The sequence below is a fragment of the Myotis lucifugus genome, unplaced genomic scaffold (genome assembly GCF_000147115.1).
Source record: "Myotis lucifugus unplaced genomic scaffold, Myoluc2.0 scaffold_1345, whole genome shotgun sequence".
In the NCBI taxonomy this organism is placed as follows: Eukaryota; Metazoa; Chordata; class Mammalia; order Chiroptera; family Vespertilionidae; genus Myotis; species Myotis lucifugus.
The window spans coordinates 6,617-23,935 of record NW_005872393.1 but is presented as its reverse complement, the minus strand read 5'-3'; the positions used below and the strand labels follow the sequence as shown (position 1 = coordinate 23,935).

At 58.4% G+C, this 17,319-nt stretch overlaps 1 protein-coding gene across 1 annotated transcript; it reads right to left on the bottom strand.

The window, feature by feature from the left end:
- Positions 1-7,537: 7,537 nt before the first annotated feature.
- IP6K3 (inositol hexakisphosphate kinase 3) lies at positions 7,538-17,313 on the bottom strand. The gene is made up of 5 exons (XM_014449674.2): positions 17,060-17,313; positions 12,343-12,550; positions 11,234-11,409; positions 10,180-10,355; positions 7,538-8,194 (listed from the first exon to the last, which is right to left on the bottom strand). The coding sequence occupies exons 1-5, from the start codon at positions 17,253-17,255 to the stop codon at positions 7,727-7,729; spliced, it is 1,224 nt and encodes a 407-aa protein (XP_014305160.1). The 5' UTR covers positions 17,256-17,313; the 3' UTR covers positions 7,538-7,726.
- Positions 17,314-17,319: the final 6 nt, after the last annotated feature.

Below are 17,319 nucleotides of genomic sequence, written 5' to 3'. Positions count from 1 at the left end.
CGAGGCTGCAACACCTGGCTCCCCCCAGCCTTTCTTCTCACCCCCTACTTTGTCCAGGGTTGTCCAGGAGACTCCTGCCTTGAGTAGGGGGGTGAATACACAGCCCAAACCCGCAAATCAGAGCCCAAGGCCTTGCACTGAAGCGTTAGAGTGCTGGGGAGCTTGGAGAAACAGACTTCTAGCTGCTCAGGGGAGCAGGGGAGAGATCAGGGTGCACCTGGAGGAGATGGCATTTGGCTGGGCCTTGAAGGATGGTTAGGATTTGGGAAGTGGGAATGGAAGGACCCTGAGCCGCAAGAGGCAGGGCGGGTGTGGGATGGGGAGAGAGGAAGAGGGAGGAGGCTGATTTGAGGAGAGAGCAATGGGAGGTTTTAACAAGGAACAGCTTTTTGCTGGTCTGGAGGCGGTAAGAGTGAAGATCTATTGAATGAGAACCTCCGGGGACCCATTCAATAGATGGGTGTGCAACACCCACTTGAGGTGAGTGAGTTCAGGGAGGGGGTGCCCACCTGAGGTAAAGAGAGTTCAGGGGGAGTGGAAATGCACACAAGGGCTCCCCCACCATGTCCCAGCCCGACTGTACCCCCAGCTCCATCCTCAGCTGCAATTACAGACTCATCGTTTTGTTGGCAGCCCAGGGTGGCATCTATTTACTGTCAAGCTCCCGGCACCTAGGGCTGTGCTGGGCCCTGAGCCGTGTTCTGCCCGAGGTCCGACCACAGCTGTGGCTTTGAAGAGCACCTGACTAGCCAAGGACAGCTCCTGGGAGGCAGGGACGGAGGTCCCTCTGTATTTGGCAACAGGAAGAGCGTCATTAGGTGGCAGTGAATGGTTTTCACCCCCCTTGAGCCCAAGTGCAATGAGAGGCTGAGAAGAGCTGGGGACCCGGGGAAACCCAAACCAGTGCCTCCTTTGAAGCCCACCCACCCCCCGCCCCCTGCCCAGCAAGCGTCTCTGGTCAGGGTAGGGTTGTCCCTGGTTCAGACTTCCCCACACAACTCTCTTCCCTCACCAGAGGCGTGTTTTTGTCTTGGTGGTTTAGTAGTGAGGCTTTGGACCTGGGTTGGAATGTGGGCTCATTCATTCATTCATTCATTCATTCATCTAGGACTGATCTGTGTAATTTATGGGGGCTCCAAGCAAAATGAAAATGTGAAGCTCCTTGTTAAAAAATGACTGAGAATTTCGGGACAGTAATAGAGAGCATTAAACCACATTTGGGGCCCTTCACAGGTCACACACCCATGAGACCGCCGTGCGCTGTGGTGGGCGAGACTGACAGGGGCCCTATTCTGGGGGTTTTACCTTTATGTGGGGGGCAACAGCCAGCAAGCATACACTCACCCTGGTAATGGTGCTTTATATGTATGAAGTCATTCACTCACTGAGCAAGTTAATTTCAGAAGTGATCAGTGTCAGGGAGAGATGAGGCAGAGTGTTGGGAGCGGGGTCTGGGTGGTGGAGGGGCTTGAGTGTGAGAGACCTGACTCCCTGAGGGGCAAGAGCGGCTTCCAGGCGAGGGGCAGCCAGTTTGGGGCAGGGTGTTTAATCGCTCTGCGCTTCAGTTCTTCATCTGGAAACGGGACTTCAGGGATGAGTTAGCACTGCTGTTCGCTGCGTGCCAGGCACTGTGCCACCTGCCTGACACACACTGACTCACTCAGTCCTCACGTGGCTCTGAGGTAAGTACCACGACTGCCTCCATTTTACAGAGATGGAAACTGAGGCCCAGAGAGGATACGCACTTGCCAAGGTTGCCAGCCGGCAAATGCAGATCCTGGGCTTGAGCCCCAGCTGGCCGGCTCCAGAGTCCACGCCGTTGCCCTCCTCGGCCTCCTTGAAGCTTTACGGTTGTGGACCGCATGCGTGATGAGTTTCTGTGCGAGTTGGAGTTTCCTGAGGGGCTGGAGGGTCCCCTCTGGTTTGCTTTATGTGGTCCCCAACCCCCATACCCCCATGTCTCTGTGGGTGGTTGGAGCCAAGTCTGGGCTCACTGGCTTGTGGGTCACCCAGTGCCATTCTGGGCACATTAATAGGCACTGGCCTAGGATGTGGCTTGGCCAGTGCCAGCCCCCAGGGAGTTGATGACCCTTTTAACACCCTTGTGCCAGCTGTCACTCATTCCCCACTGAGCACAGAATGCAGCCCCCGCCTGGCTCCTTGAAAATCCCACCGGGGCTCACCTGCGGAGCCCCTGGGAGGGGGACCGGGCTTTCTGGGGCTGTGACCCCTCTTATAGAAACAAGGCACCGTCAGCATCAGGGGAGGAGAGGGAGGGAGAGAGCCGGCTTCAGTTTTCCCGTTATGATGGTCCCAGTAATTGAGATGCCGAATTGCACACGTACTCGTAAATCGCTTGAAAGCAAAAATGTCGTTTTGTGGTGCTGGTGTTAGTAATGCAAACATTTAAAAGGAACTAAATACTTAGCTGTATTGTAAGGCCTGGTTGCCTGATTTTCTTCTTTCACTTATTCACCTGGAGGAGCTGCTTGGCGGCTACACCCAGCTGTGTTACCATAAAACGTGGGCGGGACCTGCATCCCAGCCACCCCCTCAAGGTGGCTGCGGCCCTCGGTGGAGGAGAGCTCTTCTCAGGACGCACAGGGGTTTGAGGGGTGCTGGATGGCCTCGGGGCCTCCTGACGTGCACCCTGTCATCTCCAGAGCCCCGGCCCTGTTGACACATCTTGTCATCTGCCCCTGGATCTGCCTCCCTCCCTTCACTCTGCTCTCTGGTCCATGTACCCAGAGAGGCCACCCCTTCGGGCCCCTTCGCCTCACAGCACCAGTCGCTCTAACCCCAGGCCCTGGCTCAGGGTGGCCCCTCACTAAGAGAATTGGGAGAGAACATGAGAATAGAAAGCCAGGTCTCCTCACCCACTTGCTCCCACCCTCACCGCTGCTCCTATAAGATTCTCATTTTTAGAGGCCGCGGGAGCAAGGCCAAGGGCAAACAGGAGCCAGCTTCTGGGTTTTGTTCTCGGATAAGCTGTCAGACTTCCTGTCCCCTTTCGGGGCAGCTGAGTAGGAAGGGAGCCGTTCTGAGCAATGGTGATGAGAAGGCCCGGGCGGCGGCTGCAGACAGCCTGCCTGGGGCGCTCAGCTTGGCATTGCCCAGAGCTGCTTCTCCCTCCCCCCTCTCCCCCTCCCTCCCTCCCTTCTAATTCTTGGCACCCAGGCCTTCATTTTAGATCTTTCCCTCGTCTTGTGTTTTATGTGTTTGGCCACAGAGGATGCAGATTTAAATCAAGTCAGAGTTTAAATCATGTTGAAGAGCTGCTGCTGAGTGTTTTATGAGGCTGCTTCCTGCCCTTTCCAGCCTGGGCTCAAAGGCTCCATGCAGCTGGCAAGAGCGATGAGCTGCCAGGGTGCTGCCTGGAGGCCCAGGGCTTCCTGACATGGTAGGATGGAGAAGCTGTACTAACATCCTGTTCTTTAGCTCCATCTTCAGTCGCACAGGGGACTCCAGGGCACGGAGGTGGGGCTGGGTGACTCCCAGGCGGCCTTGTACTGCCGTGAGGAGGTCAGGAGCAGGTTGCTGTCCACATCACCTGTCTTGAGGATGAGAGTTCCCGTGGGGCGGATAAGGACGCAGGGAGATGCTAGTAAATCTACCAGACTCCGCACACTCGTCGCGTGAGGACATGGCAAGGGGAAGGGTCTGGATCAGGACTGCAGCTCTGGTGCTGCCAGGCCCCTGCGGTCCCCGATGTGCCCTCTGGCTCTTTATGTCTCTGTTTCTCCCTTCTTAAGTCCGGTATCACTTAACATGCAGGTTATGGAGTAAGAGGTCATGGCAGAGGCTGGATTCTCATCAAACCCACTTCCCCTTCATAGGCACACAGTTAAACTACATCTCAGCCCCTTGGCATCCGGGAAAGGCCACACGACTGGTTCTTGCCCATGGAATGTTCTTCTCCATGCTGGCTAACGTTTAGGCCTTGTGGGTGAGGATGGTGGTGTCACAGGATGGAAGGAGCCTGCGTCCCTGGATGACTGTGGTTCAGAGGCGCTCTGACAACTACATTGGATTGTAATGCCAAGCTACTGCTATTTGGAGATGGTTTGTTATAAAGCTAGCCTACCCTAATACCTGTGTGTTCTTCAGTTCACACAAGAAGAGAGCTCCCCAGCCCGGGAGCCTCCTGGTATGGGAGGCTCTCGGGTGCTCCAGGCGAGGGGGAGCTGTAGTGGGGGAGGTTCTGAGGTCTTTTCTGTTCTCATGTTCTGGGGTTTCTCCATTTCCACCTTACTCTCTCTTGGTGCCCCTGTCCATCAACCTCCGTGGCCAACACAGACCACATCCCTGAACGGAATGCTGGAGTCCCCATTCCCGTGCTTGGAAATCCATTCCTGGAACACCTGCCCTTTTCACCTTTCACACTTGCCTCCCTCTCAAGGCACAGCTCAAACACCACCTCCATGATCACCCCCGGTGGCTGCGAGCTCTCCCTGCCTCTGCTCTCCTGGTAGCGCTCCGCACAGCAGATGCCCCACACCCTACGGACTACCCGTGGTATTTTCCTATGAGGGTCTTTACTCTCGCACTAAGTCTTAAGGTGTGTAAGGGTAACATCTTGATCCTCACACTTCCTTGTTTCCTACACGGGCCCTAGCACTATGCTGTATGTACCAGGCACTCAGAAAATATTTCCTGGATGGATAGATGGAAGAAAGGAAGGAAGGACAGATCACAGAACTCACAAATGAATGAGCTACTTGGCCAGATTTTTAAGTGCCTCCACCATCAGGCTCACTCTATTTTTCTACTCTTCATTTCTCCTACTCCCAGTCACAAAACCCCATTCTGAATGGGTTGGTCTGTCCACAGACTCATGAACATGCCGGACTTTTCCTTCACTCCACTCCCCAACCCACCAGTCCCCCAGCCCCTTCCCCACCCGTCCACCTTCAGGGTCCAGATGAAGCCTCGCCTCCTCCCACCGTTTCTGTGAAAACTCTGCTCTCAGCAGACGTCTTCAACTTTCAACTTCAGGGTTGCTCCTCTGCACCACACAGATCCACCCTGTCCCGTGGGCACTGTCTGTGCAGTTTGTTGTCAGTTCATGTGTGTGATTCTTGCTTCCTCAACGAGAATACAAGCTCCCCAGGGCTGGCTCCTCCCCAGTGCTGAGCAGGACAGCAGGGAATAGCTGATGTTCTGTACAAGGACCCTGGCTGCTGGCTGCATGTCTGGGCTTTGCCATCTGTAAGTAAACTCAGATTGCAGGTCGAATACATACATACCCCCATCTCTTTTTTCCATAACTGTCTGTTCTCTCCCTCAGGCCAGATTTGCAAGAATTTGGGTGGGCTCCTTCAGCTGCGTTGTTGAATCTGCAAAGCTTACCCAGATTTCCAGACCATGGTGACCCCCTGAGTCCTGTAGCGAGCTTTGTCTCTTGCAACAAACTTCACTTTTGTTGAGGGCCTTTTCAGGAGGAGGTGGGAACTCGGGCTGGGCCTCGAGTGAGTTACAGAGGAGGAAGAAGGCCAGACGTGAAGGGCAGAGTGGGGTAAAGGAGTAGCCAAGAGAGGGGGCATCGTGTGGGCAGGATGAGGAGCCAGCTCCGGAGCGTGGTTGCAGCTCAGCTAGTGACGGGCTGGCCAGCCCGGAAAGACCTAGATTCCAGCTGAGCCTTCCCACCGTGTCCTCGTCCTCAGGCGAGTTCCACACACCCAGGCTGCCAATGGCGAGGGGATCGGAAGCTACGCCAGGAAGCTTTGGAGTTGGTTGATGTGGGACCAGGTTCTCAAGTAGCGAAGTGGCTCAGAAAAAGCAGGATTTAGGGCTCCACTTTGAAATTAGCAAATATTTGGTTTCCACTGCCTCCCTTTGCCACCAGCAAGCTTTGACTGAGCGCTGCCGCCACGGGCACAGAGCATGCAAATTCATGTGTCATCACCTCAGCCAAACATAAGAAGGGAAGTTAACTTGCTTTGAAATTCATATAATGTATCACAAAATTGAACAAAAGTTTTTTGTTAGCCAGGCTACTCTTTCCTTCTAATAGTATGGGTTTTGGAAAGTTGATGGTAATTAGCCACGAGAATCCAGAAATAAGTTTTGCATTGTGTAAGGTTCACAGGAAAGCCTTGTAGATGCATGCAAATCTTTTATTACCATTTCCCACCGGGGCCCGAGGGATTGCTGGAAATCGGTGAACTGTTCTTGCTGAATACTCTAGTCACCATAAATTGGAGCCAGCGTACAGTGAGATGATCAGAATAAATAAACAGGAAGGGTAATAAGGCACACCAAATCATCACTGATGACCTCAGCAATTTTATTAACAAATTTATTTCCCTAATTGGGTGACGCATCTCCGTGCTCGACTCCAGGGCATTGTAATAGCTTGCACACCGCCGAAGAGGAATTAATTAGAGCCGGCTGCTCTTTGTTCCGCATTCATACTCGTCCTCCCACCGGTCTTGTAAACATTGCGCCTGGTTTCCTCGGTCCTCCAGGCTCCTCACTTCTGACCCCCCCCATAAATAAACAGAAAGCTGAGCAAGTAGCTTAACACCCGAGGCTCCTCCGCACGCACATCCCACCTCCCTGGCAGCTGCACTTCACCGTCAGCTTCTGGCAGAACGGCTGCTCCCAGTAGGTACAGTGGGGCCTTGACTTACGAGTTTAATTTGTTCCGTGACGGAGCTCATAACTCAAATTACTCGTATGTCAAATCAAAAAGTGAACGAGTGAGACATGTGATGCTGGGCTGATGTGGTGGTGTTCACTGTGACGTTCGCTGCGCCAACTAGCAATGAGGTATCTGAAGCTGGCTCGTAGCCCGAATTTTAGCTCGTAACTCAAAGCAAAAAATCGGCTGAGAGACGGCTTGTATCTTGAAAAACTTGTTAGTCGGGGCACTCGTAAGTCAAGGCCCCACTGTACTTGGAAGTCCGGAAAGAGACCTTCCCTCCACAGGCAGAAATGGAGCTCCGGGTGTTGGTTTGCCAGCGCTGCTGGGATGGTCCTGTCCATGCAGAACCTGGGCTTGCAGCTGGTGAGATGGCAGATCTGTCCCACTCATCCTGCCCCCCTGCAGTGCCTCTGAGGAAGGTAGGAGGCGTTCCTCACCTCCGCCCTGCCCTTGGCACAGGCCACCCATGAAGCAGACCCATGACCGGGAGCCTCCTCTTCAATGAGGACTTGCCTCACAGCCGGCCAGGACTGCAGCGTGACAAGAAAGCATGTTCCGTGCAGACACTGCAGAGTCTCGCTGTGATGCCGCCTCTACCTCATGCGCCATCTCACCCGGACCATCCAGTCTGGGTGACCAGCGTCAGCACAGACGCCAGGCGTGTGAGTTATCTCTGAGCTGCCTTCTTCAGCGGCTCTTCACTCAGCCTGCCGTGGGAGTGATGGCTCCTGAATGTAGCTATGTTATTACAGAGACATCTAAGGCGTGTCTAGACCAGTGATGGCGAACCTTTTGAGCTCAGCATGTCAGCATTTTGAAAAACCCTAACTTAACTCTGGTGCCGTGTCACATATAGAAATTGTTGATATTTGCAACCATAGTAAAACAAAGACTTATATTTTTGATATTTATTTTATATATTTAAATGCCATTTAACAAAGAAAAATCAACCAAAAAAATGAGTTTGCGTGTCACCTCTGACACACGTGTCATAGGTTCACCATCACTGGTCTAGGCTATCCTTGCTACCAATAGGTCTCTCTGGATACTGTGCTCTAGAACCGGGGGGACCACCACGTCTCACTGTCCCTCCTGGATGTCCCGCAGGATCTGGATGAGGTTTTCCAGGCCGAAAATGTAGCCCGGGTCTGGTCCGTCATAGGTGCTGCGCTCATTCCAGGAGCCCTTGTATGTCGTGTGAGCGAAGTCGATCATCCGGATGTCAACTTTGGGGAGGCCTCCGGGGCAGCTGCCGGGCGCGGGCTGCGGAGCCTCCTGCGGGTGCGGGCTGCCCGGGGCTCTTTCCGGCGGCTCCTGCCCGTCGTAGATGACCAGGAGGGAGCTGGAGTAGAAGCGGTAGGAACTCTGGCTCCTGATGACCGAGAGGAGGGCCTGCAGCTGGCGCTGGATGGGCCCCAGCAGCTCTGTCCGGAGGCGGGTCCCGTCGTGCAGGAACTGATAGAGGGCTTGTCTGAACCCGTCGACCGAGAGTTTCCTTCCATAGTACTTGTCTTTGCAGAGAAAATGCTTCTTATCAGTTTGATAAACCTTATGTCAAGAAAAAGAAAGAGAAAATGCGAAAATTACAAACAAAAACTTGCACCTGCCCAGCTCAGCGTCACAAGCTGACATGACATAAACAGCCCCGGGGGGCAGGGCAGGATGCTGAGACGCACAGAGCAGCAGCTTCCTCTGCGCCCTTCAGCTTTACATCTGCGCTGCTTCCTGCACAAGCTCTAACGGGACCCAGGGCCAGAGACCCTTCACCCTAAGAGGCGACCCCCACCCACGAGGAAAAGGGCTGGATCTCCTTTCATGCAAATTTCCAGTGTCAACCCCAAACCATGACTTAAACCCTGGCTTCGGGCTCTCCTCAGACATTAGCAAACCCAAGCGAGGAAGCTTTCGTAGGAATCTGAAGTCACAGCCAATGGCCTTGGAAAGCCAACTAGATTGCATTTCCCCCACGAAGTTTATGAAGTCCTTTCTCTGGGATCCTAAGGAAACAATAATGGCTCTCGGGTAGAGTGGGGTGAATATTTTGAAGATAAAAGACGGGCCAGATCAGGGGTAGATGGAGTTTGGGGGCGTCCGTGCAGCTGAGGGGAGCCTGGGTATCAGAGGGGGGGGCCCAGCAGCTCTGTGGGGCTGTGGCTCCGCACCCTGGCACCAGCTTCTCCTGTCCCCTGTCATGTCTGGGCCACCAGATGGGAGCAGGGAAGAGGCACTGATGGGGGACAGTGGCAGCGGCCCCACGTCATTCAGACGGCACAGGCGGCAGCAGAGGCTGACCTGAGGCCAGAGCGGGCCTGGCCAGAGGATGGCTTGGCTGCTTGGCACACCTGGGAAGGGCTGCGCGTACCTGGCCAACACGGTGTCTCAGCCTTTCCTGCTTTCAGATTACATGATACGTTTACAGAAAACCAGTGTTGAAAAGTGTCAGGAAGACAGGATAGACTTGGTGTTGCCTTTGGAGGGTTGGGGACCGGCTGCTAAATCAGCCGTCAGCAAACATGCCAGGCACCACCTTCCAGACACATCCAATCCGTCTCAGAGGGTCCAGAGAGATTCCGTTTACACCCCAGCTCGGCACACTGCTGCTCCTGAGGACTGTGTTCGAGCCTGCTGTGCAACCAATTTACAGACTCGGCTTCCGCTTCACGGGCAGCGGTTTCAATTAAGGAGCCCTGTGACGTTCCCGCCACCTCGTGTCTGCTTGTGCTTTGAGTGGATAGATTGTGAGACCAAACCGATGGAGAACGTTTATTTCCTCCTGTCCGCGGCCTCTGCATGAGCCACACCGGAGCAGCACAAATAAAGTGCGGGGTCTGGGGCAATAAAAAGGAACCATTCCTTTGCCCGGGCTTAGGTTGTAACCTTCCCATTTTGTTAACCAGAACAAGTAGCAAGAAGCAGAAAAAGTGGTGTAAGAAGAGAGAACGTCCAAAAAAAAACTCAGAGCTTTAACCGGTTTGGCTCAGTGGATAGAGCGTCGGCCTGCGGCCTGAAGGGTCCCAGGTTCGATTCCGGTCAAGGGTATGTACCTTGGTTGCGGGCACATCCCCACTGGGGGGCGTGCAGGAGGCAGCTGATCAATGATTCTCTCTCATCATTGATGTTTCTCTCTCCCTCTCCCTCTCCCTTCCTCTCTGAAATCAATAAAAATATATTTAAAAAAACAAAAATACAACTTGGAGACAGACTGCCTTACGGGAAGTATCCGGGAAGGAGGAGTTCAGCTTTATCGTTCAGAGAACGTGGAATCAACAGAGAACTCTTCCTCCCGCCTTCCCAGCTGCTGCGCACACACGGTCCTCAAAGCTCTGGTCTCCACTCGGGCAGGACCGCGTGGCCACTGTGGCCTCAGCTGCCCAAGACTGTTGGCACCACTGTCCTGAGAGGTGCTCTTTAAAAGACCCAGCGCATCAGACAGGATGTGTTTCCCGGGGGAAGAGGGGCGCCTCTGATGCTCCCCAAAGCCCGGTGCCTGGGCGGGCGGCATCGCGCCCCCCTGGAATGCCGGGGCCACCCACCTGCATGCCGCAGATGCGCACGCCCAGGCAGGCCGAGGTGCTCTGCGCGCACTTGGTCATGTGGCGCGCCTTCTTCTCGGCGGACGCGTCGTCCCCGTGCTGCCGGGTCCCCATCTTCAGGTCCAGCACGCAGGGGTGCTTGTACTGGGACACGACGTTTTCCAGCAGCAGGAACCCTGGTCACGCTGGTTAAGGAAGGTCCCGAGGCCGAGGCCGCCCACGGAGGCAGGCGGCACCTGGGGAGGGGCTTTCTCTCCAGGCGGCCGGGCGCACTAGGGAGAGACGCAGGTCGCTTCGAGGGCTGCGTTCACAAGCCCACTTTAGGGAGCTAGTGAGCAGGCGCGCTTCTCCCTTTTCGCTCTAAGGTTGGAGTTTAAACGCAGGCCCTAAACCCGGGCAGGCCTTGCCCAATTTAGTTTATGGCAGAAAATCATAGGCTAAAACCCCTAGTCACCGAATGGGCCGTCTCTGTGGGGAGAGGAGTTGCAGGAATATTAACTTAGTGGAGGCATTATCCTGCCGAGATTCTCAGGGGTTAGGGCTGCAGATGTGTCTTAGCGAATCCGGTGACACCAGCGCCCGAGTGCAGGGAGGAGCCCGGGGGACGGGGCGCTTCGAGCCCAAGTTTGCTCACTGAGGACAGGGCAGCCTGAGGTGGGGGGATGCCTCCCCTAAGGCCCACCGTGGCCTTCCCTCAGGGGGATCCTCCGTCCCCCGTCCCCATCAGCTTGTGGGGAGAATTCGGGGTAGGAGGAGGGTGCGGTGCAGGGGACCCACCCAGCCCTCGCCATCCCCACCCAGCGGGGCAGTCGCCATTCCCACCTGCCCACAGAGCCCCCAGCGCTGGGGCAGACACAGCGGTGGCCACCAGGGCACTAGGCTCTGCTGAACTCCCAGTCTGGCTCTCACATCATCTCTGATTTGTTTTTGGGAAAGAACTGTTTTTTTTCTAGGTCCCAGGTTTGAGGGCTCCTGCCTCCCTCCCTCCACCCCCCTTTCATAGGTGCACCTTCCTGCCCTGGGCACCCCGTGGCAGGGGGGCTGGCAAGGATATGGTGCTGCTTGTTCTGTGGGTACTCGGTGCAGAGGCGGGTCAGGTGGGCCTGGTGGCAGTGCAGACCCCACGGGTTCAAGCTCCCCCTCGTGGCCTGGTTCCCGTTAGCATCTTCCACCAGGAAGGCGACGTGGGTGCTGAGGTGGAACTCGGACCTCAGGAGGGCAGTGGCCGGGCTGCAGCGGAGGGAGCACAGGACAGTCAGGGCCAGGCCCGAGGATGGAGAGGGGCCCTCCCCTGTGACTGCGGGGCCCTCCTGGGCTGGACTCCGACTCCGATGACCCCTGATTCCTCTCCAGGACACTGTGGGCCTCGGATACCCTTCTGTCCAACCGCCCAGCACCGGGGCTGGCCAACTGCAGCCTCCCCTCGGAGCGGGCACAAAGGCACGTGTCCGCCTCTGATGGCCTCACGGAGGTGGGCACTGCGGGACAGCAGCCGCAGGAGCAGGGCGTGGGCTTAGGCTGTCCCCTTGAGCCCTGGAAGTGCCCTGGGGGGGGGGGGGGGGGGATGTGGGTCCTGGGCCCCTCTCCTGCCCTCTGTGCCTGGCTTCCTGATGCTGAGTCGTAGCTTAATTAGCTCTGCTGTGCTCCTCGGGGAAGGGCGCTTTCCCTGAATGAGCTCTTCTGTTTTCCCACAAACGTTAAACCCCCAGGGATCCTTCTCATCTGGAAAAGGTCAGCCGCGTTTCCAGGTTTTAGCAACTCCCCAGGGTACTCCGCGGCCTCTCATCCCCTCATCTGCTAAGGAGCTAAGGAAAGGTGGTTTCCGAGACTGGCCGCCCTTCCTCCACGTCTGTCTTCCGGGGTTTCTGCTCTGCACAGCTGCCCAGAGACGCTTCATGGTCTCAGTGAAACAGGAATTTAATGAAACAAACAGGTGCCGAATGCGGCTCTGCCTGGGGCTCCCCGGTGAGCGCCCCAGCCCTCCCTCGAGAGGCGTGGAGAAGAGGTGCCCCTTCCTGTCACAGTTCTAGACAGTCTCCCTGGCACTCTCATTCTCCGCCTGGCCTCGCGGGCGCCCTGGGCCTTGGCATGGGGTTGGGAGGGGGCAGTGCTGGTCCCTGCTAGGGACGAGCTCCCAGCTCTGTCACCGCCAAGTGGCCTCACCTCTTCGGGAGCGCGTGTGCCAGCCGGGCGTGCTGCCACTGGGCGAGGGGCCCCGCACCGCCGCCGCGGGTGGTCTGCTGGAGCTTCTGCCATATCGCCACCGCTGGCCCCGCAGAGACCTGGAAGGACTCCTGGTCCTCCTGCAGCGGGGTGGCGACCAGGCTGAGGTGGCCCAGGCTGTCTTTCTGTAGCTGAACCGTGATGGTGCCTGCAGAGCACACGGGAGGGGTGGGGAAACCAGAGGGAATTGCACGGGCCGGGCGCATCCTGCTGAGCAGTTTCATGGCGGTGGTCAACCTTCCCTTCCCCCAGCTCCTTTCTCAGGGAAGAGCCTGGGCACTGGCCTGGTTTAGCCTGAAGCCGACCTGCTCCAGGATGAGCCCAGAGACGGAGCCCTCAGACATAGCCGCGGGCTCACCGTGGCACAGGCCTCCTGTGCACGCACAGCCACCCCTTCCCAGTCACACCACAGCTGCCCAGCTGGGCCCGACCTTGGGGCGTCGGAGCTGGTCTGCCAAGAGGGGCCCCCGCCAGATGGCAGGGAGGGGAGTGGGCCATTCCTTCCTGCCCTGGTCTTTGCCTCCTCCATCGTCCTTTCTCTCCCTCGTTGGTATCAGACAGCCTGCGGGGCTCGTACTCATCCACCCTCCCCTTCTCTGGCCTGGACAGCGTTCCTCTGGTTAGACGCCCGGCCCAGGAAGACTGTGGGAGGAGTGTGGTGCTCTGGGCCTGAGAGATGCCCCAGCTTACAGGGCCTCCCGGCCCCTGGCGGTGTAGCCAAGGCTGGGCCTCCCCCTCCTCCCTGGGGATGGCGGGCGAGGAAACCCAGCGAGCGCGTGCTGACTGGGCTCCTCCGCCGGCGGCCACGGGTGATCAGCACGGCCCGAGGGTCACGGCTCGCCGCCCCTTTGGGTTTTCACTCTCGTGGCAGAGTCCCGGCCTCGTGCCTGGGGCTGGCGGCCAGCGGGTGCTGGCGAAGAGGGAGCGGCCCTCCACGCAGGAGACCGCCATGCGTGGTATTGGGAGAGCCAGGTCTCAGTGCTGCGGCCCCGCACTCGGCCCGTGGGCCTGGGGGTGACAGCTTTCCAGTGTCCCCGTGGTTCCTGAGCCCTCGTGCTAATGGTTCCTTTAAAACGTGCTCCTCACGTCAACTCCTTTGCAGGGGCCTCTCACTCTCTGCTGGTCCCTGACTGAGGCTGGGCTGCCTGGGCTTCCGGATATTTCTTTCCTGCCGGGTCACAGGGTCACTTTGTCAGCGTTCATGGTAATGTCTGTGGAACCCGCTCTGAAGGAGGCTGAGCTCCTGCCTGTGTCCCACCCGGCCCTCCGAGGCTGGTGGAGTGGACACTCGGCCTTCTCGCTAACTCAGCAGCTGTTCTCCGGAGCCGTCTGCCCAGCCAGCGCGATCCCGGGGTCCTGTCACCTCAGATTCCCGGTGCCCTCTTTCTGCAGCCCGAGAGTGACGCTCGTTTCCTCCAGCTCCTAAAATACTCTGCTCTCCTCGCTCACCCCGGGCCCTGTGTCCTGTAAAGCCACAGTGACCCTAAAGGTAACACTGTACTGAACCCCACAGTTCAGCTTACCGGAGACCGGTGCGCTCCCTAGACCAAGCCCACAGAGCAGGTGGTGGCAGGCAAGGACTGCGACCCCGTGGGCCCCGCAGTGACTGCCACAGCCTGCAGCCTCAGGGGCCGCCATCTGTTACCAGCTGCGCAGGCTGACTGTGGTCACGGGGCTCGAGAGAGGCCTGGCGCCCTGAGGAGCCGCACCCGACCTGGCTGTGGAGGGGGACAGCTGTCCCAGGGGGCTGAGGCTTTCCTGGGAGGTGCCCTTCCTCCCGAGGCCTGGGGCCCAGCGCAGACCGGCCCCATGAACAGTCTCGAGCTGCCTCCCTGACGGGAGCCGGGTGTCGGTGGAATCCAGGCTGCTGGAGACTTGGATCGTTCTTTTCGTCAACAGCCATGTGGGCCCTGGCCTGGCCTCCCGCTTGCCCTGTGTGTCCATGGGGACGAGGCCTCAGAGGCCCAGGGGCTCCCAGAACGCTGCCCCGGCCTGGAGCGCCCCGGCTGCCTGCTCACCAGCCTCCCCAAGCTGCTGCTGTGCCAGCTGGGCAGACGAGTGCCCACCGCCACGATCGCCATGCCACTGTCTCAGCAGCTTAGGTTTAGCTGAGCAGCTGCCTCAGCCTTGAATATCCCGTCCCGTATTTATTTTTAAGCTCATGAGAGCCTTTACCTGCCTCTCGCTGTCTGTAACATGAACCAGGCTCACCCACTAGCCAGCTAAACCTGGGAGCGCGTCCTCACTCACCCGGAGCCGGCAGGCAGGGTGGGAGGCAGAGGGAGGCAGCCCAGGATGCTGTCACACCCGGGAGCCAGCAAAAGCCCAAGGAGAGCGCCTGGCTCGGGGAGGCTGGACTTGGGAGCGAGGGCCCTGCCCAGCAGCCCTGAGGCCATCACAGTGCTGGCGGTGACAGGGAGGGGCATGCCCCGTGGTGCAGTGGCCACTTCGGAAACAGCCCTTCACACCGGGGCTCCTCCGATTGGGGAGAAAAAGGGAGACCCCGTGGCAGCCTGTGGGCACTGGAGTGGCACCGGAGGTCGCTAGCTCAGTGGCCCTGGGCACGTCCCATCCCTTCCTCACTGGGCTGGACGGCCTGGGCACTGGCATCTGGGGAGTCCATCTCTTCAGGAAGAGTAGCTGGAGGAGCCAGAGCCACGCTTGGGAGTCAGACCTTGAGGCTTTGGATCCTGGCTCTGCCCCCAACTGGCTGTGTGCTCGAGGCAAGTCAGGTGACCTCTCTGCCTCAATTTCCCCACCATGAAATGGGGCTACTAGTCCCACCGCAGAGGGCTGCTGTGAGGATTGGTCTGGACCCGCCAACTACGCACAAGGAGTTGTGTTGGGCACGGAGGGGCCACCAAGGCTGAGCTGGTGGGACTCTAACCGTGTGAGATGACGCCTGCCCAGCCGAGAGCCCTGAGGGTCCCTTTCCCTCTCCCCACCTCAGCTCCCTGCCCTGAGGGTGAGGGTCCCCGCGGGGCCTATGCTAGTGTCTGTAGACGTGCGTTTCCTTAGTGGGCCCCGAGGTGTGCTCGTGAGTGGGTCAGCGTGTCTGCATCATTGGAACCTCAGACCGGGTGTCGCCTAGACCGGGGCTCTGCCTTCCCCTCCCCCTCCCCCTCCGCAGGGCTGCGTGGTCTCACCTGGGGGGTGTCTGCGGTTCCCTGAAGCAGATGTTTGGGAACACCATCTCCTGAGGGAAGCCCAAGGCGGGGACAGAAGCGACCCCGTGGCTGGTGATGTGTGTAGCTCTGAGCCTTGGTCAGATTAATCTATCACCTAGCAGAGCCCAAAGGTGGCTGGATCTTAGATGGGCCCTGCCCGAGGGGGCAGTCAGGGCAGGGGTGGGGGTGCACAATAGGCCGGTGCCCGAGGGTCCCGAGGGTGGTGCAGTCCCACCGGAGGAAGGGCACATGGGGACAGGAAGGGGCAGCAGCCTCACTCACTCTCCTGCTTAGCCGGGGCCTGTGCTCCAGAGCTGTGTTGAAGCGTGAAATGCCGCTGGCAGGAGGCCACCCATGCGAGGCCCTGCCACCCCTTTCTGGGTTGAGTTCAGACTCGAAAGGACAGACATTCATTCCAGTGGTGCTCTGACAAGATGGGCGGTGACCACAGAGCCCCAGAAGGCCCCAGGGGAGGCCCGCCCAGGCTGCACCCCAGCTGTGTGCCCGTCTAGTGTCTGATGCATTTGTCTGGTCTCAGACGCTCAGGAGGGCCCGGCAGGCCGGACTGAAGCAGTGCCCAGGGCTCAGGCCTCGGCCCCCAACCCGTGGGTCCCAAATGGGAGCATGCTGAGTACAGATCCCTGGGCCCTAATCCCGGGATTCTGATTCCCAGCTCTGGGGTGGGCCCCGGGAACCTGCATGTCCTCTCTCTCTCTCTCTCTCTCTCTCTCTCTCTTTCTCTCTCTCTCTCTCTCTCTCTCTCTCTCTCTCTCTCTCTCTCTCTCTCCCATAGAGATCGGGTGCAGTCTGAGATCAGCCGCACTGGGGCACCGATGTAGACAGGCCGGCCCCAGGCTTTCAATCACTGCGATGCACTACGACACCTGGACAAGGAGGGCAGCGCTCGCCGTCACAGCTGAGCCCTCGGGCCTGGGGCTGGCAGGCATGCCTGGGCCCGGGAACCTCATGTACAGAAGGCTGGGCGTGGACTACAGCCGCGGCTCTGCCGGGAGGTCCTGCCTGGGCCCCAAGTGGGCAGCCCCCCACCAGCCTTCTCTGCCAGAGCCCCCTGCTGCTCAGATCAGAAGACACACCGCTCCGCGCCCGACTCCCCAGGCCCTGCTGGAAGGCAGCCCACGCCTTGCTTTGCCCTGGACGAGGCTTCCTAAACCCGAAGTGTCCCGGCTCCGCCATGTCCTGTCCTAGGCCCAGGGCAGGAGGTCCCCGCCGGCCTGTTTCCCAGCCACGTGCTCCCGAGCCCAGCCACGCGCCCACTTCACTCGGTTTCTAATTCCTCGAAGCCGGTGCTTGAGCTAATTTGGAAGGACTCCAAGTGCTATTATACTCCAGCCCCGGACGTGAAGAGTTCAGAGAAACTAGGGCAGCCAACCAGCTGTGGGAGACGGGCATGTCTCCATGGCAACCGCCACACACACCAGGCCGGCCTGGCAACCGCCACACACACCAGGCCCGTCTGCGCGGACACTCACCTCTGTACTGCGGGGTGAACCGCTTCATGGCCAGGGGCAGGGACTCGTAGAACCTCTGCTCCCGGGAGACGAGGGGCTTGCACACGGTGTCCTCGTCGTACTTCATCACACTCAGGTGCCCCCCCACCTGGTGCAGGAAGGGCTCCAGGAGCACCAGCCCGGCGTCCCCGGGGTCCGCACTGTCCTGCACAACCATGTCCTGAGGTAGCAGTCGAAGCGTCCAGGACAGAAGGCCGGGCGGTCAGAGGTCCTCACCTTGC